At 37.2% G+C, this 21,952-nt stretch overlaps 1 protein-coding gene and 1 long non-coding RNA gene across 12 annotated transcripts in view; one reads left to right on the plus strand and one right to left on the minus strand.

The window, feature by feature from the left end:
* Positions 1-17,445, plus strand: part of ACMSD (aminocarboxymuconate semialdehyde decarboxylase) — a 58,868-nt gene extending 41,423 nt beyond the window's left edge. For 2 of the 3 annotated variants that reach the window (XM_040474915.1, XM_040474917.1), the window contains 2 exons: positions 10,162-10,260; positions 14,471-15,572. In XM_040474915.1, the coding sequence (XP_040330849.1) occupies positions 10,162-10,260; positions 14,471-14,533 (162 nt within the window). In that variant the 3' untranslated portion in view covers positions 14,534-15,572. Of the gene's footprint in view, positions 1-10,161; positions 10,261-14,470; positions 15,573-17,375 lie in introns of those variants that run through there. The other variant, XM_040474916.1, reaches the window with a different exon arrangement.
* LOC121030485 (uncharacterized) overlaps positions 1-21,952 on the minus strand; it is a 65,855-nt gene that overhangs the window by 41,645 nt on the left and 2,258 nt on the right. For 6 of the 9 annotated variants that reach the window (XR_005790245.1, XR_005790250.1, XR_005790253.1 and 3 more), the window contains exon 2: positions 15,450-15,542. This is a non-coding gene — a long non-coding RNA (uncharacterized LOC121030485). Of the gene's footprint in view, positions 1-100; positions 258-5,873; positions 5,886-12,612; positions 13,038-15,449; positions 15,543-21,952 lie in introns of those variants that run through there. The other 3 variants (XR_005790247.1, XR_005790248.1, XR_005790252.1) reach the window with 3 other exon arrangements.

Genomic DNA, 21,952 nt, shown 5'->3' on the forward strand with positions numbered 1-21,952 from the left:
CTCTCTCCCGTCTCCATGACAGCAGCTCCCTCCCCTCCACAGCAGCCATGAACTGCTTCTCCCCTAACCCACGTCTCCTCACTTCTTATCTTCTTCAGGGTGGCTCTTCTTTCTCTTTAATTGTGGGGTTTGTTCTGTCAGTTTTCAGGTCAATTTCTGGGGTATTTAGTATGATTTAACAGTTATCTAGCTGTGTTCATGGGATAAGGCAAGCCTAGTATCCTCCTATTCCACCACCCTCTTCCTCTCCTCTGATGCTCAGGTGACATTTCATATTAAGTCATTTATCCCTCTCACCCTCAGGTTCCTCAAATGTAAAATGGAAATGATAAAACCATGCAGAGTTGATGCGAGGGGCTGATATAATACTATGCCAAAAGACTATACAAATGTCAGCAGTTTGTATCACCTACTCTAGTGCTTTACAAATAGGAGGTGTTAAGTTAATGTCTGTTTAATTGAGTTTGTATAATGGTTTTGCAGATATAAGGCTAATCTTACTTTGCATTGATTAAATTAACCAGGCTCCTCCTCTAGGAAATTATGTCTCAGGGAAACTGAATCCTTGGTAAGGTAGAATTTTTGTAATAAGCTACATTATAATAGAGTTATGTTGTATTTACTGCATATGCTACTAATGGAATAGGCTAATGAGATGATAGCTAATTGTTCCTTATCTAGAAGACAAATGAACTCTTTTCTACTGTTTGAATTTATTTAGCAAGCCACATCTTTCAGTGTTTGCAACATTCCCTGAAAATGTGAGAAGTTAGTACATCCCAGCAGGTGAGCAGTTTATTTCTTTTCCCTGGCAGGAATATTAATCATTACTACTATCCTCTCAGTAAGTTTTTGACCTCATAGGGAATGTGTGTTACCAGCTTTCAGGAGGGAAATGTATGTTGGGGTAGTGTTGGTGCTGAGAAATCAATCAGGATTATCCATTGCCTAATAAAGAAAGCCATTGTCTATGTAGACAGTATAATTTCAGGATCCCAGAAGAAGCAGCCGTGGTAACTAAAAGGCCCACCATTAGAATTATTCCTTTGGGTTTATAGACTCTTTAGAAAAGTCCTCTAAAATGTAGATGTTGTCAAATGTTACATTAGCACAGATATCCTTAAAAATTGGTTCATGAGCATGGTGGATCCCAGGGGAATAGAATCCTAGACCAAAGAAGACAGAAGAAAGTTCTAGCTTTGGGGAAGTCAGAATCTGGTATGTTACTTAGGAACCTGAGATGTCATGAGAGCTTGGGTTTCCCCAAGAGCTTGGAAATGGGGCAACAGTCATCCAAGTCCATACTTCATGCCTCCTTAACCAGGATTTTCCAGGTAATCCCTCTCAAACACAATCAATTTGTAGTTATGAGATAACAGGTGGTAAAAATAGCAATATAAAAAGTATTTTTAACTCAAGAAGTATTTATTAAGCATCTATCAAGTGGAGGTTGCTATTAAGCAATAGAGCATGTGACCTTCATCATTCAGGACTACACTGAGGAATTTCTTCTTCCCACCTCTTCCCTGCTACTCTCTCTTCTTCCTCTGAACAAGAAATTCCATTAATTAGAACTTCATTTCCAGTTCTTCTATGCCCACTTCATTCTCCCTTATGAAATTCCTACCAAGTTAGAAATGGTTGAAAATTTATCAGACAGTATCAATAAAAGTTGTACAGATAAAGGGCATGAAAAATTAACAAACCAGATTATCATAAGTGGGTAATTAACCTCCTATAGAGAGGAACTGTGATCAATAGCTACTAAATAATAATTGAATACTGCCAAACCATGAGTTTGGAGTTTGGCAAAAGGCATACATAATCAAGTTAGCTAGAAGAGCAGGGAAGTATCCTAACCAAGAAGGATTGAAATGCAGAGAAGTGGTTTTTATTTCTGCTTTCAAATTCTTTGCTCTCTCCATATTAAAATGGGACAACCCCCCCCCCCCAAATGTATTTGTATCCAGGAAGGCCATAATACTGAAAATGGAAGAATTCTTGACTAGAGAGCAAAATAAATTTCTAAATTTCAATTTCATGTAATGTAGTTAACAAATGTAATATAGCATGGGACTTTTTAAAATTATGTTGTGTTTTAGAATTGTAAACAGCTTTAGGAAGAGGAGCAGAAATAAGGACAAATGAAGCTCCAGTGAATATAAAACAGGCAGTGCAGAAGGAGATCAGCTGTTGGCACAGATGTGAGTAGACATAACTTCGGGTCTTTAGGGCTTCCATCAGCAGGTGTATTTGCTTGGTTTTTTACAGTAATGAATACAAGAATCTAGAAATAGAGTTGTTAGTCCATCATGGCCTTCCTCTAACTTTCTTATACACTTTCCCATATTATTTCATGTAAATGTATTCATAAAACCTAGGAAAATCTTTTTTTTTTTTAATTTTTTTTTTCAACGTTTATTTATTTTTGGGACAGAGAGAGACAGAGCATGAACGGGGGAGGGGCAGAGAGAGAGGGAGACACAGAATCTGAAACAGGCTCCAGGCTCCGAGCCATCAGCCCAGCGCCCGACGCGGGGCTCGAACTCACGGACCGTGAGATCACGACCTGAGCTGAAGTCGGACGCTCAACCGACCAAGCCACCCAGGCGCCCCAAAATCTTTTTTTTTTTTTCTGGTAAAGTGTCGTTTATTCTTACAAGAGGTCAAATTTAGCATATTCAAAATATATTTAAGGGGCACCTGGGTGGCTCAGTCAGTTAAACATCTGATTCTTGATTTCAGCACAGGTCATTATCTCATGGGTTGTGAGTCTGAGGCCCACATCAGGCTCTGCACTGGCAGTGAGGAGACTGCTTGGGATTCTCTCTCTCTGCCCCTACCACACTCATGCTTGCGCGCGCTCTCTCTCTCTCTCTCAAAATAAGTAAACAAACAAACACACTTAAAATATATTTAATATTTCAGGCCTAGTAACAATCAAACTTCCCTCTTTCATACATTCAAGTATTCACTCCTTCAACACGCAAAGCCACTCTCAGATTGATTATATGCATGTCAGAGTTTTATTTCAAACATGTTTCAAAAACAGGCTTTCTGAAAAGTCCAATTCAAAGAATCCTGGCAGAGATATTTTATAGGGGAAAAGATGGTTAGTTATTTTTAGACTGGATTTTAAGAAAGAAGATAACTATCTAGTTAAGGACAATTAGCCTGTTTACATTATTGGTTACAATTCTTAGTCTAGTTTGAAGACTAATAGTCAATGTAGGGTATGTCCTAGGAGCTCTTAAACTCATTAAAGTCTACCAAAAAAAATTATCCAAGTATTTTATCAAGAATGCTAATCTATGTTTGGTGACAAATGTTAACTAAACTTATTGCGGTGATCGTTTTCATAATATATGCAAGTATCGAACCATTATGCAAGACAGCTGAAACTAACATAATGTTATACATCAATTATGCCTCAATTTTTAAAAAAAGAATGCTCATTATTCACCAGGCAGAATAGATAGCCATATCAGGCCACAAAGCTCTGCCCCAGTTTAGATTTGGGACAACTTTTTTTCTCACATTTACTGGGGGCATTTCGTTCCTTGCTAAGTAATTTGGGTTGCACCTTCTGGACAAGAGGAAATTATTGAAAGAGCTTGAGCAGGGATGTGGCATGATCAGATTTATATTCAAATCAGCACTCTCTCCAGTGTTAGATATTGATTAAAATGGATGAGACCGGAATCAGTTATAAAATTATAGTAGTGGTCCAATTTAATTCAATAAACATCTACTCTGTACCAGGCCTTTGGCTCAGAGCTAGAGATAATTTCTATCCCACTTCTTAGCTGAGTGGAAGAAATGGAGACACAAGCCTGGCTCTACCACATACTAGCTGTGCAACTCTAAGCAAGTTAGTTTTCATCTCTGTTTCCTTGTCTGTTGAATGGGGACTCTTGCGACCGGTGCAACAAACACCGAGATCAGGGTCCTGAGGGTAGGGGAATGTAAGAAAAAAAGAGAGACGAGAAGACAGTTTGGGAACAGGAGGGTTCCCTGGGCTGATGGCCCAAGTGACGGCTTTATTGTTGCTGTACACAATCTTTTATAACGTAAGACTCTTATGGATCAGGTCATTCTAAGAATAAACAGGTTTCACATGATCACTGCCAGCCAAAACATTTAGTTCTGTGTACCTTGTGAACTTTCTGAACGGGTCACAAGAACTTGTTGATAGATTGCAGGCAAAACACAGTTCCCATGTTTGTTTCTACTTGACCGGGGGTAGAAAAAAGGGGGGTAACATTACTGCCAACACCTGCAGACCACAGGCTTCAGGAATTAACTTTCTCAGCCTTGACAAGGCTTTCGTATGCCCTTGAAAGTGGGGGAATGGGAGGGGGAACCACCGGGTTGGCTGAGTCAACAGGGAGCCGTTGCTCGACCCGGTCTCAGCCTGGCACCGGGGCCCGGCCTCCCACAGGAGACAAATATGGGATCCTTCTCCTAGAAAGGCTGTAACGAGGGTGTTTGCGTAGCTCAGTCGGTTGAGCATCTGACACTTGATTTTGGCTCAGGTCATGATCTCATAGTTCATGAGTTCGAGCCCCACATCAAACTCTGCACTGACAGTGAAGCCTGCATGGGTTTTCTCTCTTCCACTCTCTCTCTGACACTCCCCTGTTCTCTCTCTCAAAATGAATAAACTGAAAAAAAAAAAAAAAAGACTTAAAAATAACCTTAAAATTGGACATGAAAGAGAGGCCATTACTACAGATCTTAGAGAAATAAAAAGAATTATAGGAAAAAACTATGAGCAAATATATGCTAACAAATCAGATAACCTAAATGAAATGGAGAAATTCATAGAAAGATGACAGAAACTGACTCAAGAAGAAAAAGGACAACTGAATAGACCCATAACAAGTAAGGAGGTTAAACTCATAATTTTAAAATGTCTCACAAAGAAAAGCCCAGGACCAGATGGCTTCACTGGTGAATTTTACGGAAAAATTTAAAAAGAATTACAACCACTTCAATCCATCACAAATCGTTTGAAAAAATACAAATGAAGGAAACACTTCCTAACTTATTCTATGAAGCCAGCATCACACTGATACCAAAACCAGACCAAGTAATCACAAGAAAACTACAGGCTAATATCCTTTATGAATACAGATACAAATTTCCCCAATGATATTTATTAAACTCAATCTAGCAACAGATAAAAAGAATTATACACTATGACCTACTGGGATTTATCCCAGGAACACAAGGTTTTTCGACACACACACACACACACACACACCAATCAATAGCATATTAATAAAGAACAAAAACTACAACATCATCTCAATAGATGCAGGAAAAGTACTAAGCAAGATCCAACAGCCTTTAATGATAAAAACACTCAACAACTAGAAGAAGAGAGCTTCCTCAACCTGATAAAGAGCATCTATTAAAAATCCGCAACTAACTAACATTAACACACTTAATGGTGAACTGAAAGGTTCTGCTTTCACCACTTCTATTTAATGATGCACTGGAGATTCTGGCCAGGGAAATTAGGGAAGGAAAATAAATAAAAGGCATCCAGATTGGGAGGGAAGAAGCATAAATATTTCAGATGACATGACCTTATACATAGAAAATCCTATGCTCTCTCTCTGCCCTTCCCCTGCTCACACACTGTCTCTCTCTCCCAAAATAAATAAATATTACAAAATTAAAAAAAGAAATGGGGGCACCTGGGTGGCTCAGTCAGTTGAGCGTTTGACTTTGGTTCAGGCCATGATCTCATGGCTGGTGAGTTTGAGTCCCGGGTCAGGCTCTGTGCTGACAGCGTGGAGCCTGGAGCCTGCATCTGGTTCTTTGTCTCCCTCTCTCTCTCTCTCTCTGCCCCTTCCCCACTCACACTCTGTCTCTCTCTCTCCAAAATAAATAAACATTAAAAAATTAAAAAAAAAAAAAAGAAAATTCTAAAGAATCTACAAATAAACCATTAGGGCTAATAAACAGATTCGGCAAGACTGTAGGTAACAAAATAAATATATAAAACTTAATCATATTTCTATATACTAGCAATGAAAAATCCATAAAAATAATACATATTATAAATTTCATCTATAATAGCATTCAAAAGAATGAAATATGTAGGAATAAATCCAACTAAAGAAGTGCAAGACTTGGGCACTAAACTATAAAACATTGCTAAAGAAAATTAAAGACCTACATAAATGAAAAGACATTCCAGGGTGCCTGGGTGGCTCAGTCAGTTAAGCGACTGACTTTGGCTCATGTCATGATCTCGCAGTTCGTGAGTTTGAACCCTACATCTGGTTCTGTGCTGACAGCTCAGAGCCTGGAGCCTGCTTCAGGTTCTGTGTCTCCCTCTCTCTTTGCCTCTCCTCTGCTCACTCACTCACTCTCTCTCTTCTCTCTCTCTCTCAAAAATAAACATTAAAAAAATATGAAAAGCCATCCCATGTTCATTAAAGAGTGAACTTGTTGTGATGAGCAGTGGGTGATGCATGGAAATGTTAAATCACTATACTGGACACCTGAAACTAATATTACACTGTATGTTAACTAACTGGAATTTAAATAAAAACTTAAAAGAAAGACATCTCATGTTAACTGATTGGAAAACTCCATACTGTGAAATGGCAATAGTCCCCACATTGACATATTCAATGCAATCCCTATCAAAAATCCAGGTGCCTTTTTTTTCTGTTGCAGAATTGACAAGCTGATCCTAAAATTCATATACAAAAGCAACAGACCCAAAATAGCCAAAACCAATGTAAAAGAAGAACAAAGTTGAAGGACTCACACTTCTAATTTCACAACTTTTTACACAGCTACAGTAGTCAAAACTGTGTAGTACTAGCATAGGGCAGACATAAAGATCAACTGATTTTGAACAGAGGTGCCAATGGAATTAAATGAGGAAAGAATAGTCTTTTCAACTTATAGCAGGAAAATAACTGGGTATCCACATAAAACAAAAATAAAAATTAAGTTGTACCGCTTATTTATACCCCACATAAAAATGAACCCCAATAGATCAGAGACTTAAATGGACAAATGAAAACTACAAACACTTAGAAGAAAATATAGTTGTAAATCTTTGTGACCTTGGATTAGGCAATAGTTTCTTAAATACGACACCAAAAGCATAAGGAACCAAAGTTTTTAGATAAATTAGACTTCATCAAAATTAAAAACTTTTGTACTTCATATATACTTCTAGTAAAATGAAAAGATAACCCACAGAATTAACAAAATATCTGTAGATATATATCTGATAAACCTCTAACATTCAGAAAATATTTTAAAACTCTTACAACTCAACTATAAAAAAATAAATGGGCTTGAATAGACACAATGTTCTGAATAGCTATCTCTCCAATGACATAAAATGGCCAATGAACACATGAAAAGATGTTCAAGATAATTATTCATTAGAGAAATGTAAATTAAAACCACAGTGAGATATTATTTTATATCTATGATGGCTATAATTAAAAAGACAGACAATAGCAAGTGCTGATGAGGACTTGGAGAAATTAGAATCCTCAGACATTCCTGGTCAGAATGCAGAATGCTGCATCCACTGTGAAAAGTAGCTCCTCAAAATGTTAAACATGGACTTACCACATGACCCAGCAACCCCACTGATAAGTGTATCTCTAGAAGAAATGAAAGCATGTTGATGTAAAAACTTGCACAAAAATGTTCAGAGGAGGGGTGCCTGGGTGGTTCGGCCAGTTAAGCATCTGGCTCGATTTCTATTCAGGTCATGATCTCTCAGTCATGAAATCTGCACACAGCACAGAGCCTGCTTGGGATTCTCTCTCACCTGCTCGCTTTCTGCCCCTCCTCCACTCATGCTTTCTCTCACTTTCAAAATAAATAAAAATTTTTTTTAAAAAGTATTCAGAGCAGCATTATCATAATAGCCAAAAAGTAGAAACAACCCAATGTTCATTATCTGGTAAGCAGATAAATAAAACATGGTACATCTATACAATGGAATATTATTCCACATAAAAAGGAGAGAAGTACTGATTTAGGCTACAACATGGATGACCTTGAAAACAGTACACTAAACAAAAGATGGCAACATAATACATTATTCTGTTTACATAAAATGTCCAGAGCAGGCAATTCCTAGGGTAAATTAGTTTACCCTAGGAAGGGAAGAAAGAGGGAATGGGAAGTGCCTGCTAACAGGTATGGGATTAAATTTGGTATGATAAAAATGTTCTGGAATTAGATGATGGAAATGATTACACAAATTCAAAAATATATTAAAACCCACTGAATTATATATTTTTAATTTTTTTTTCTTTTCAACGTTTTTATTTATTTTGGGGACAGAGAGAGACAGAGCATGAACGGGGGAGGGGCAGAGAGAGAGGGAGACACAGAATCAGAAACAGGCTCCAGGCTGTGAGCCATCAGCCCAGAGCCCGACGCGGGGCTTGAACTCCCGGACCGCGAGATCATGACCTGGCTGAAGTCGGACACTTAACCGACTGCGCCACCCAGGCGCCCCTATATTTTTAAAAGGTATATTTGTATTTTTTTTTTAATTTTTTTTTTCAACGTTTATTTATTTTTGGGACAGAGAGAGACAGAGCATGAACGGGGGAGGGTCAGAGAGAGGGAGACACAGAATCCGAAACAGGCTCCAGGCTCTGAGCCATCAGCCCAGAGCCTGACGCGGGGCTCGAACTCACGGATCGCGAGATCGTGACCTGGCTGAAGTCGGACACTTAACCGACTGCGCCACCCAGGCGCCCCTAAAAGGTATATTTGTATTAAGCTAATTACATTCCAAAAGGGGGCGAAGGGATCTGCTCCATCCCCAAACCCTAATGTTCTTTTCCAGAGGCAACTAATGTTACTTGTTTCTTGGGTACAATTCCTTAAATAGACTGCATACATACAAACATTCATTTGCGTATCTATATATTCCTTATTAAAAACAGAAATATGAGCATAGCAGATACATTGTCCTAGACTTTTTTCTCTTTACAATTTAACTTCAACATCATTCTACCTTACAATATAACTCAGTGATTATTCCATTTCAACATAGGTAAGTATTCCTCATTCCTCTTTATTTCTTAGATACGCTATAATTTAGTTTGCTAGTCTTTTGATGCTACAAATAATGTTGCAATTAATTTTCTCATATATATTTCCATTACAAGTGTATTAGTGGAACACATTTCTAGAAGTAAAATTTCTGGTTGAAAATATGTGTTTTTCTTATTTTATTTTAATAGACTTCCATTATTGATTTAATGTCACTCTTTTTTACCGAATTACAAGTTCTCTGAAGACAGAGAACGTTTCTGTTTGTTGGCCAGGATAATCTAGATTCTAACACATTGCTTGACATACCACTTTATATATTTGTAGATGGACAAGCCTTGGTACTTTGTTGTACAAAGTATCAAATAGAGATTCAAGCCACATCATTAAAAAAAAAACAGACAATGGTTCAGTTTATAGAGATAGGAATTATTTGGGCATTGGTTTTTGTTTGTCCTTACTTGTTATCCAGTTGTTTTTTATTTTCTCCCTTCTAACTCTAGTATGTTTTCAAAAATCAAGGGACCAGGGGTGCCTGGCTAGTTCTGTCCATGGAGCATGCAACTCTTGGTCTCAGGGTTGTGAGTTCAAGCCCCACAATGAGTGTAGAGATTACTTAAAAATAAAGTCTTTAAAATATATACATATGGGATATATATATGGGATATATCCCATATATATATGGAATATGGGATATATCCTATATATATATATATATATATATATATATATATATATATATATATAGGATCAATTGCAATATGTCATTCTAAGAAATACAGAATCTTTATTTTATTTAAAGATATCAGCATGCTTTATTGAATAAATACTTGCTTCTTATATTTGAGAATTATATATTCAGTTATTTTAAAAAGGGAGGATGGAGGTTGATTTGCAACTTTAAGAAACCCAATAGTGACACCTGCTGGAGAAAATGTCAGAATACGTTTTGAATTCATTAAATCTTTGACATTTTAGATCAGTTTGTTTCTATTAACTGGAAGGAATTTGTTATTTTATCATAGGAGTGCTTGTAATAAGTTAATATAATTGTATTTAGAGGAGGTTCTTTGATGCTCTATAAAAAATTTTTTTCAGGATAAAGTCATTTTGGGAACTGATTACCCCTTTCCACTAGGGGAGCTGGAACCTGGAAAATTAATAGAGTCCATAGAAGAATTTGATGCAGAAACAAAGGTATATGCCTTTTACTTCATGGTCTTCTTCCTGAGTTTTCCTGCTCTAATTCTTTGGTTTCAGAGTATGTACTTTGATACGTGACAACAAAGAACAAGGGAAACATTACACCTAATATTCCTAGAACTGTTACTGGAAATAGCAAAACTATTAAAGAGCAAAGGAAGATGTGGTTTATATATGTGTGTGTGTGTGTGTACACACACACACACACACACACACACACACACACACACACACACACACATATATATTACTCAGCCATAAAAAAAGAATGAAATCTTGCCTTTTGCAATAACATGGATGGAGTTAGAGTATAATGCTAAATGAAATGAGTCAGTCAGAGACAAACACCATATGATTTTTAGTCATATATGGAATTTAAGAAACAAAACAAATGAACAAAGCAGAAAAAAAAGAAACAAACCAAAAAACAGACTCTTAACTATAGAGAACAAACAGATGGTGACCACAGTGAGGTAGGTTGGGGGTGGGTAAAACAGGTAAAGGGGATTAAGAGTACAACATCTTGATGAGGACCAAGTAAAACTACTGAATCGCTATATTATACACCTGAAACTAATACAACAGTGTACGTTAACTAACTGGAATTCAAATTTTTTTAACTACTTTTTTAAAAAGCTGAAAGCCAACCTAGTACAACTAAATTCATAAAGCAGAGAAAGAAAACTGTCAAGAAGCATATCACAATAACACATTTATGTTTACATGTTAGATGAATAAGAAAAATGCCTAAGTTTTTCCTTTAATATTTCTGTAACAAATCTACCAATCTCAAAAATTGTAATGATTCCCATTATTTGGATCTTAAGACTAAAGTCTTGATTAACAGAACTCAAAGCACCAGAACTCTCAAGTAACAATTTTCTTCTTTCGGCATTTGACTTTTAGGGTGGGTAAATGATACTAAAATGTGCTATAATGCTGCCACTGCCTATTCTGCCCTTTAGGTTTATGAAGTCAGATGAGTTTATAATGAGATGCTGTGTCCCCAGATCCCCTCTCCTTTGTCATCCTCTTCCCTTCCTCACCCCTACCCCTCAACAGAACAAGTTCTTCCTAAGGGCCTCACCATTAATCACAACTGGGGTCAAGGGTGGCCAAAGATGAAGACATAGGGACAATTATTAACTGGGAAACTTCAGACTGCTTTCTACAGAAAGTCTCCCCTTTGCCACTTACCCATCGTAAAGCTCTGAAAGTCTTGGATTGTTAAATATTCACTTATTTAAAGTAGGAAGCACGGTGCCTAGGTGGCTCAGTTGGCTAAGTGTCTAACTCTTGATTTTGGCTTAGCTCATGATCTCGCGCTTGGTGGGTCTGAGCCCCACATTGGGCTCTATGCTGACAGCGTGGAGCCTGCTTGGGATTCTCGCTCTCCCTCTCTCTCTGCCCCTCCCCGACTCATGCACATCCACTCTCTCTCTCAGAATAAACATTTAAGTTAGCTTAAAAATAAACAAATAAAATAGGAAGCTGTATGTAGTAAGGTTTTTTTTTCTTTTTCTTTTTGCAACAAACATTGAAAATGAAAAACTTTCTATAAAGGTAACCAAAATTAAACTGAAATCAAATTATCCTAAGTATCCTGATTAAAACTTTAATGGAGGGGCGCCTGGGTGGCTCAATCGGTTAAGCATCCGACTCTTGATTTTGGCTCAGGTCATGATCTCACAGTTCATGCATTCAAGCCCAACTGGCTCTGCACTGACAGTGTGGAGACTGCGTGGGATTCTGTCTCCTTCTCTCTCTGCCTCTCCCCTGCTTGTGCTCTCTCACTCTCTCAAAAAAAATAAAAAAAAAAAAAAAGAACTTACAAAACTTTAATGGAATAATAACTACTATTATTTTATACCTCTAGTTTTTTAATTTTATGTGCTATGATGTTTTTTAATATTTCTTTATTTATTTTGAGAGAGAAAGTATGAGCAGGGGTAGGGGCAGACAGAGTGGAGAGAATCTCAAGCAGGCTCTGCACTGTTAGCATGGAACCCACCATGGGTTGAAGATCATGACCTAAGCCAAAATCAAGAGTCAGTCACTTAACCAACTGAGCCACCCAGGCGCCCCCATGCTTATGACTTTTAAGGTCAAAGTTTTTAAAAACTCTTGCATGAAAATTTTACACTGTCACAAATTCATGACATTCCTTAAAAGACTGCTCACTGTAACACTGTTTATAATAAAAGACTGAAAAGAATCTATAGGGGAATAAACAATAATATATCCATACAATGGAATGTATAAAAAAATTAAAAATCAATTTCCAAGATATATTAAGTTTAAAAAGCAAGGTACAAAACAACACATATAGTGTACTTCCATTTGTGTATAATATACTAACCATTTATGAAAAAACCTATATACCTAAACACAAGTATTTGCTAATATATGCATAAATACATTTGGGAAAAACAGACAAGAAACTAATAACTCTGGGAAGAAAACGTACTGGTTGGGTGGCAATAGTGAAAGGAAGCATCCATTTTGTATCTTTCGAATTTTGAGCCATATGAAGGTAAATCTCACTAAAACATTTTTTAAATGAAATAAACAAACCCATTTGATGACCATAACAACACTGGGAGGTAGACAGGTAGTTGCATTCCAGCATGCAGATGCAGAGGAGGAAAACAAGATTTGGATGCTGGGTGATTTACCAAAGGCAATATTAACCGTTGGATTACAGCACATGGACCGAATCCCAAATCCAACACACCAAAATGTATCTTCTTCAAACGGTAGTTGGCACCAACCTATTTGTAAAGGTAAAGCACACAGTTTCTCAGAGCAGCAGGAGTCACTTCTAAAAGCTTTCTTTAGAGGGAATGGTCCAAGTGTGGATCAAGGAAGAACCCTGAATAAGAGGTCCCTGCTCAAATCACCCACTCTCCAAGGCTGTTTGAGAACCCTGAAGCCGTTAAGATACACTGAAATGCATTAATATCCACAAATGTTACACAACTCCATACATTTCCTTCCATTCTTGCCTGCCCTTTGCAAGCTGGACATATATCAATTAGGGTATCTCAAAAGTTACCCCTTAAGTCACAGGAGTTTCTTTGTGGAGCTGACCTAGTCTATAACTGGGAAGAAAGTGAAGAAAAATTTCAGAGTCCTTTTCTCATCTGAAATCTATAAATATACATACTTGTACCATATTCTGAGGTGCTTCATCTGTCACTTTTCTTGCACCAAAAGAGCTTACCTTTTATTCAGGGCCATGTGAAGGGATAACACATAAGCCTAGAAACTGGAGGATGGCTACAAGATTTCTGGGCACTGTTTCCAGCTCTCCTGTCCCACAGACCTACAGTGTACCTTTTCTCTATGCAGTTGACCTTTGAACAACACTGAGTTAGGGATGCTAACTCCTACATCGAAATTCATGTATAACCTTTGACCCCCCAAAAACTTTACAAATAGCCTGCTGTTGACCACAAGCCTTACCAATAACACAGTCAATTAACACATATTTTGTATATTACATGTATTATACACCGTAATGTTACAATAACACCTAACTTTTTAAAAAACTTTTCACTACTTTTAGGTTACACAGTTTGCGAGTTTTTCCAAATTGTCACAAATCTCAAAAAATTTTTCCAATATATTTATTCAAAAAAATCCAAATGTAAGTGAACTTACACAGTTCAAACTCCTGTTGTTGAAGGGTCAGCTATATTTGCCTCTAAATAGTCCTTGAAACCCACTAGAGGGTCCTGCAGAGGTTTCCAAAGAAAGGCGTTTTTTCCTAAGAGAGCTCTCCCCCCTTATAATTCTCCTTTGTTCCCATGACCAAGTTTGAAACAGATTTCAAATAGTGGGGAAAAACAGGGGGCAAGAGATTCATTGTTTAACTTGCTAATATTTTTCTCTCACATTGGGAAATTCATCTTTTAAAAACCTGATAAAGACACTCAATAAGTATTTTAAAACAACCATTAAATAATGCTTTAAAAAAAAAACGTTGGGGCACCTGGGTGGCTCAGTTGGTTGAGCATCCCACTCTTGACTTCAGCGCAGGTCATGATCCCAGGGTCATGGGATTGAGGCCCACACTGGGCTTCTGGCTGAGTGTGGAGCCTGCTTAAGATTCTCCCTCTCTCTCTCTCTCTCTCTCTCTCTCTGCCCCCCCCCCCAAAACAAAACAAAATAAAATAAAATAAAACTTTTTTTTCTTTTGCAGGATAGACTCAAAGCTGGCAATGCCCTAGCATTTTTGGGTCTTGAGAGAAAACAATTTGAATGACTTGCATTTACTACAAAGACAAACATTCAAGAAGATATTTTATTTTTGTTTTTAAATATGTATCACACATGCATTACTAAAATCTTATTTTGAACTATTTTATCCAGAAATAGGATATACACAAATGTTCTAAATTATTCATAACAAAAATGAGTCACAGAATTTGTTTTCATTCTGAAAAGCAATATATTATTTCATGTGCAAATCAAAAATGATTTTCCCAGCGCTTTTTAAATTAATGGCAGAAATAAAAACCAAATGTCATTCATGATTTATATGGAGAAAGACCAAAACCAGACTCATCCTGGAGGGCTGAGGTAGGTTCTCCACTTTGAGCAAGTATATGTGAATGGGGCCCAAATAACCTGTTTTCATTCACTTTTAACACCTTCCATTGGTCCACAACTGGACTGGGAATGCTTTAGAGTCCAAAAAAATAAGTGATATGTACACACACACACACACACATATATATATACATACATATATATACACATATATACATACATACATATATATAATATATCCCATAATCCCTAGAGAGTTTATAGTCCAATTAAAGAGGCAAGACACATGTTCATGGAATAATTACTAAACAATATATTAGGAGTTATAGAAGTTTCAGTAAGAAAAATTCATTTGGGTTCAAACTGGAGCAGATCTGCACAGAAGTTGGGCTGAGTCTCTAAGGATAGAAAGGCTTGTTCAGAGTTGGAGGATGGGAAATAGACAAAGGGGCAAAACTATAAGAACAGGGGTTTCAAACTGAATGAGAACTTACCTATTCTGGAAAACAGTTCCAGTCTATAATTTACCTTTACCAGAAGCTCTTTTAATTTAAAATACTGAGCAAAATGTGTAAAGATAGTTATGGAGATTGAGCAGAGTGATACCAGGGTGGCCTTATTCTACTTACTTCATTTATGGTGGTCTCATCTGGGCTGCTGAAAACGAACTTGGTCTTGGAGGGGTGATGAACATCTGTGGTTCATGTACCTCTGGCTGAATTCTAAAAACCAAATATAATTTTTCAAAATTACCCTCTTGCCTTGTATTCATTCATAGTTCTTTTCCCTTCCATTAGTTCAGAAAACCAAGAGTTCAGTATTGGCATGTAATTTTTAAGTTTTTTTGAAAAGTCAATACATGAATATATTAGAAGAAGAGTTCAAAAAAATCCAATTCAACCTATCCTAAAAGGAACCCATTTTAACTGTTCTTTTGGATATTCTTGCAGAGATCATCTAGGACAATACAAGTACTTACATGTGCAGATTCCTTTGTTCATTTTACCCAGACAGTGGCATCTTGCTTGTTTTTTCTACTGAATACCTTGATGACCATTCCACATTTAAGCTGCCTTCTTTTTATAACAGTCTATCTTCGTTGATAACTTAAGTTTGGATGCATTCTAAAGCTCTACAATTAAACTCAGCCCCCACGTTTTATGTCTTTCATACCACAGTTTACATTTTTTTATCTTATGTATCCATTAACAAATTATTATAGTTACAGTTAATAATGCTTTTCTTTTAACCTTCACACAAGATTTAGAAGTGATTAACCCAACACCTTTGCAACATTAGATTATTATGATTTTTACTACATACTTACCTTTATCGGTGAGATTTATATTTTCATATGTTTTCTTGTTACTAATTAGTACCCTTTAATTTCAGCTTAAAGAAGTCCCTTTAACATTTCATGTAAGGCCAGTCTAGTGGTGAGGAGCTCCTTGAGATTGTCTTTGTCCGGAAAATTCTTTATCTTTCAATTCTGAAGGACAACTTTGCCAGGCATTCTTAGTTGACAGTTTTGTTTTGTTTCCCTTTCAACACTTGGATGCCTTCTTCCTTTTACTAGCTGAACAGTATTACATTGCAATTCAATTCAAGGACAGTCATGCTTCCACTCTTTTGCAGTGATAAACTACTACTAAGAACACCCTTATGACATAAAAATGTTGAAAATCTTTTCATATGCTTATTTGCCATCTGTATATCTTCTTTGTGAGATGTGCGTTCAGATCTTTTACCCAGTTTAAAAGTGGGATGTTTTCCTCTCAACAAAGTGGGTTTAGAGGAAACATACCTCAACCTAGTAAGAGCCATATATGAAAAACCCACAACCAACATCATACTCAATGGTGAAAAACTGAAAGCATTTCCTCTAAGGTCAGTATCAAGAGGATACCCACTCTCACTACTTTTATTCAACATAGTCCTCAAAGTCCTAGCCACAGCTCAGACAACAAAAAGAAGTAAAAGCCATGCAAATTGGTAAGGAAGAAGTAAAACTCACTATTTGCAGATCTTATATATAGAAAACCCTAAAGACTCCACCAAAAAACTATTAGAAACTGATAAAAAATAAAATATCCAAGAATAAACTTAACCAAGAGGTAAAAGACCTGCACTGTGAAAACTACAAAACACTGACACAAACAAAAGGAAAGCTATTACATACTGATAGATTCGAAGAATCAACATTGTTAAAATGTGCATACTACCCAAAGCAATCTATAGATTTAATGCAATCCCTATCAAAGGTAACAGCACTCCAGATGATCTTATGTGTTAACTTGCCTCAAGATAAAACATTCCTTACTTGCTGACCTGAGTCCCTTTATCTGTAACAGAACTAATTTACTTTCTTTGAGATTTGCAGACCACTGATCTTGAGGAATAAGGACCAGAACTTTCCCAGGTCACAGAAGCCAGCAATTCTGTTTGAAGCCACCTAGGCTTTCTCATTAGCCTAAAATTTTTTTAGCAAAATGTTTTTCTTTTTTTAGGCCACACAAATGATTTTACTGACCTCTCATTGTTATCTGTAAACCCAGCCCTTCTCTGCAGAAAGAACAGAGTACTACTGCATATCATGAAACAAGAACCAGACTCTGTTGCACAACCCACAAACACTGAGATAACTTTTGTAGCTGGCATCAAGTCTTCACATAATCAAGAAAGGTTGCAGGCCACTGCACTCTGTTTGCTGATTAACCACCCTAAACCTCTTTAAAAACTCCTGCACCAGGCAGAAACCTCGGAGTTGGCTCTTGTTTTGGTTTTTTTTTAATTTAAAGTTTTATTTAGTGGGGTGCTTGGGTGGCCCAGTTGGTTAAGTCACGATCTCACGGTTTGTGGTCCTTGTATCAGGCTCTGTGCTGACAACTCAGAGCCGGGAGCCTGCTTCAGATTTTCTCTCTGCCCCTCCCCCACTAACTCTATCTATCTCTATCTCTTGCATGTGCACGCTCTCAAAAAATAAACATTTAAAAAATAAAATAAAGATTTATTTATTAATTTTGAGAGGAAGAGATAGAGTGTGAGTGGGGGAGGGGCAGAGAGAGGAAGACAGAGAATCCCAAGCAGGCTCCACACTGTCAACACAGAGCTCAACGCAGGGCTCGATCTCACTGACCACGAGATGATGACCTGAGCCGAAGTTGGACACTTAACCAACTGAGGCCCCTCGGAGTCAGCTTTTGGACAAGAGTTCACCTTCTCCTCAGGTTGCCAGCCTTCAGATTAAAGCTCAAATTCCTTTCTAATCAAAATTTGTCTCTTGAGTGGCACCTGAGTGGCTCAATCAGTTGAGTGTCCAACTCTTGATTTCAGCTCAGGTAATGATCTCACAGTTCATGGGATCCAGCCCTATGACCAGAGCTGCATTGACAGTGGGGAGCATGCTTGAGATTCTCTCTCTCCCTCTCTCTCTCTGCTCCTCCCCTGGTCATGCACATGCGCTCTCTCTCAAAATAAATCAATAAACTTTTAAAAAACAAATGAAAAAATTTGCTCTTGAGTAATGGCTTTTCAAGCAATGGGCAGCCGAACTTGCTGGAGGTATCACAATCCCAAATTTCAAGATATACTACAAAGCTGTAGTAATCAAAACAGTATAAAAAATGGACACATAGATCAATGGAACAGAATAGAACCCAGAAATAAACTCATGCTTACCAGGCATGAGGCAAAAATATACAATGAGGAAAAGACAATCACTTCAATAAACAGTTCTGGGGAAACTGGACAGCTACATACCAAAGAATGAAAGTGGACAACTTTCTCACACCAGACACAAAAGTGAACTCAAACTGGATTCAAGATCCGAGATCATAAAACTCCTAGAAGAAAATATAGGCACTAATCTCTTGGACATCAATCTCAGCAACATCTTTGTATGTATGTCTTCTCAGGTAGAGGAAACAAAAGCAAAAATAAACTACTGGGACCACATCAAAATAAAAAGCTTTTGCATTGTGAAGGAAACCACCAAAAAAACAAAATGAAGATATTTGCAAATGATATATCCAATAAGCGGTTAATATCCAAAATAAATGAAGAACTTATACAAGTTTACACCAATAATAATAATAATATAATAATAATAATAATAATAATAATAATAATGAAATTCCAATTAAAAATAGCCAAAGGAAAAAACATTAAAAAAAATTTTTTTAAATGCTAAGGGGCTCCTGGATGGCTCAATCAGTTATGTGTCCGACTTCAACTCAAGTCATGATCTCACAGTCCGTGAGTTCAAGCCCCGCGTTGGGCTCTGTGTTGACAGCTCAGAGCCTGGAGCCTGCTTCAGATTCTGTGTCTCCCTCTCTCTCTGCCCCTCCCCTGCTCATGCTCTGTCTCTCTCTGTCTCGAGAATAAATAAAAACATTAAAAAAAAATTAAAAATGGGCAAAGGACCTAAATAGTCATTTTTCCAAAAAAGACAGATGGCCAACAGACACATGAAAAGATGCTCAACATCACTAATCATCAAGAAAATGCAAACCAAAGCCACAATGAGACATCAACTCATACCTGTCATAATGGCTAAAATTAAAACCACAAGAAATAGGGGTGTCTGGATGGCTCTGTTGCATCCAACTTTTTATTTCATCTCAGGTCATGATCTCACGGTTCATGAGATCAAGCCCCGCATTAGGTTCTGCACTATCAGCAAAGAGCCTGCTTAGAATTCTCTCTCCCTTTCTCTGCCTCTCCCCTCCTTGCACATGTGCTCTCTCTAAAAATAAAAAATAATTAAAAAAAAAAAAAAGAAAGAGCAAGTGTTGGTGAAGATGTGGAGAAAAAGGTACCCTTATGTAGTATTGGTGGGCATGTAAACTGGTACAGACACTGTGGAAAATGGTACAGAGGTTCCTCAAAAGGCTAAAAATATGGGAATGCAAGCTGGTGCAGCCACTCTGGAAAACAGTATGGCAGTTCCCCAAAAAACTAAAAACAGAACTACCCTACGACCCAGAAATTGCACCACTAGGCATTTATCCAAGGGATACAGGTGCGCTGTTTCAAAGGGACACATGCACCCCCATGTTTATAGCCGCACTATCAACAATAGCCAAAGTATGGAAAGAGCCCAAATGTCCATCGATGGATGAATGGATAAAGAAGATGTGGTATATACATAAAATGGAGTGTTACTCGGCAATCAAAAAGAATGAAATCTTGCCATTTGTAACTACGTGGATGGAACTGGAGGGTATTATGCTAAGTAAAATTAGTCAGAGAAAGACAAAAATCATATGACTTCACTCATATGAGGACTTTAAGAGACAAGACAGATGAAAATAAGGGAAACAAAAATAATATAAAAACAGGGAGGGGGACAAAACAGAAGAGACTCATAAATATGGAGAACAAACTGAGGGTTACTGGAAGGGTTGTGGCGGGGGGGATGGGCTAAATGGATAAGGGGCACTAAGGAATCTACTGCTGAAATCATTGTTGCACTGTATGCTAACTAATTTGGACATAAATTTAAAAAAATTAAAAATAAAATTTTTTTAAAAAGCTAAAAATAGAGGGTGCCTGGGTGGCTCAGTCATTTGAGCGTCCGACTCTTGATTTTGGCTCAGGTCATGATCTCATGGTTTGTGAGTTCAAGATCTTCAGGGCTCCATGCTGACAGTGAGGAGCCTGCTTGGTAGTCTCTCTCGCTCTCTCTCTGCCCCTCCTCTGCTCTCTGGCATGCACCCTCTCTCTCAAGCTAAACTTAAAAAAACAAAAAAAAGTTAGATGGGGCACCTGGGTGGCTGAGTTGGTAAGCATCCGACTTCAGCTCAGGTTACAATCTCACAGTTTGTGAGGTAGATCCTCGCATCGGGCTCCTTGCTGACAGCTCAGAACCTGGAGCCTGTTTCAGATTCTGTGTCTCCCTCTCTCTCTGCTCCCTCCCCTGTCCATGCTCTCTCTCTCGCTCTCTCTCAAAAATAAATAAAACACTTTTAAAAAGTTAAAAATAAAAGTACCCCATGATCTAGTAATTCCACTACTAGGTATTTACCCAAAGAAAATGAAAACACTAATTTGAAAAGATACATGCACCCCTATGTTAATTGCAGCATTATTTACAATAGCCAAGATATGGAAGCAATCCAATCACGCATCTATGGATGAATAAAGACATCAAGTGTGTGTGTGCAAACACACACAATGATATATTACTCAGCCATAAAAAAGAGTGAGACCTTGCCATTTGCAACAACAGAGATGGACATAAAGGGTGTTATGCTAAGTGAAATAGACTGAGAAAGACAAATACAATTTCACTCATATTTGGAATCTAAAAAAACAAACAAAACTCTTAAATACAGAGAACAAACTGGTGGTTTCCAGAGGGGAGGTGGGTAGGGGATGGGTGAAATATATAAAGGGGATTAAGAGATACAATTTTCCAGTTATAAAATAAGTCAGTAAGATAGAGTACAGCATAGGAAATATAGTGAATAATATTGCAATAACATATGGTAACAGATGAAAAAAACATTGCAGTGAGCACTGAGTAATGTAGAGAATTGTTGAATCTACATATTCTATGCCTAAAACCGATATATGTTAATTATGTTTCAATTTTTTTAAAAATTGGGACGTATTACTGTTGAATTCTAAGAGTTCTTTTATATTTTGGATAGAAGTATTTTATCAGATACGTGTTTGCAGAGTTTTTCATATTTTTACTTTCTTTGCGGGGTCATTTGCAGAGCAAAGGTCTTTAATTCTAGTGAAATCCAACTTAATCTTTTCTTTCATGGATCATGCTTTTGGTGTTGTATGTGAAAACAATTGCCAAACAAAAAAAAAAGGTCACCTAGTCTTCTCTTGTGCCATCTTCTAGAAGCTTTATAGTTTTGCATTTTACATTTAGGGATATGATCTATTTAGAATTAATTATTGTGAACAGTGTGAGGTCTGTGTGTAGTTTTTTTTTTTTTTTTGCATATGAATATCCAGTTTTTCTAGCATCATTTGTTGAAAAGACTATCCTTTCTCAATTATATTGCTTTTGCTCCTTTTTCAAAAATCAGTTGACCATTTTTGTGGGTCTATTTCTGGGTTCTCTATCCTGTTTCATTGATCTATTCTTTTGCCAATATATGCTGTCTTACTGTAG

The sequence above is a fragment of the Herpailurus yagouaroundi genome, unplaced genomic scaffold, assembly GCF_014898765.1.
Source record: "Herpailurus yagouaroundi ecotype Mexico unplaced genomic scaffold, PumYag 140, whole genome shotgun sequence".
NCBI lineage: Eukaryota > Metazoa > Chordata > Mammalia > Carnivora > Felidae > Herpailurus > Herpailurus yagouaroundi.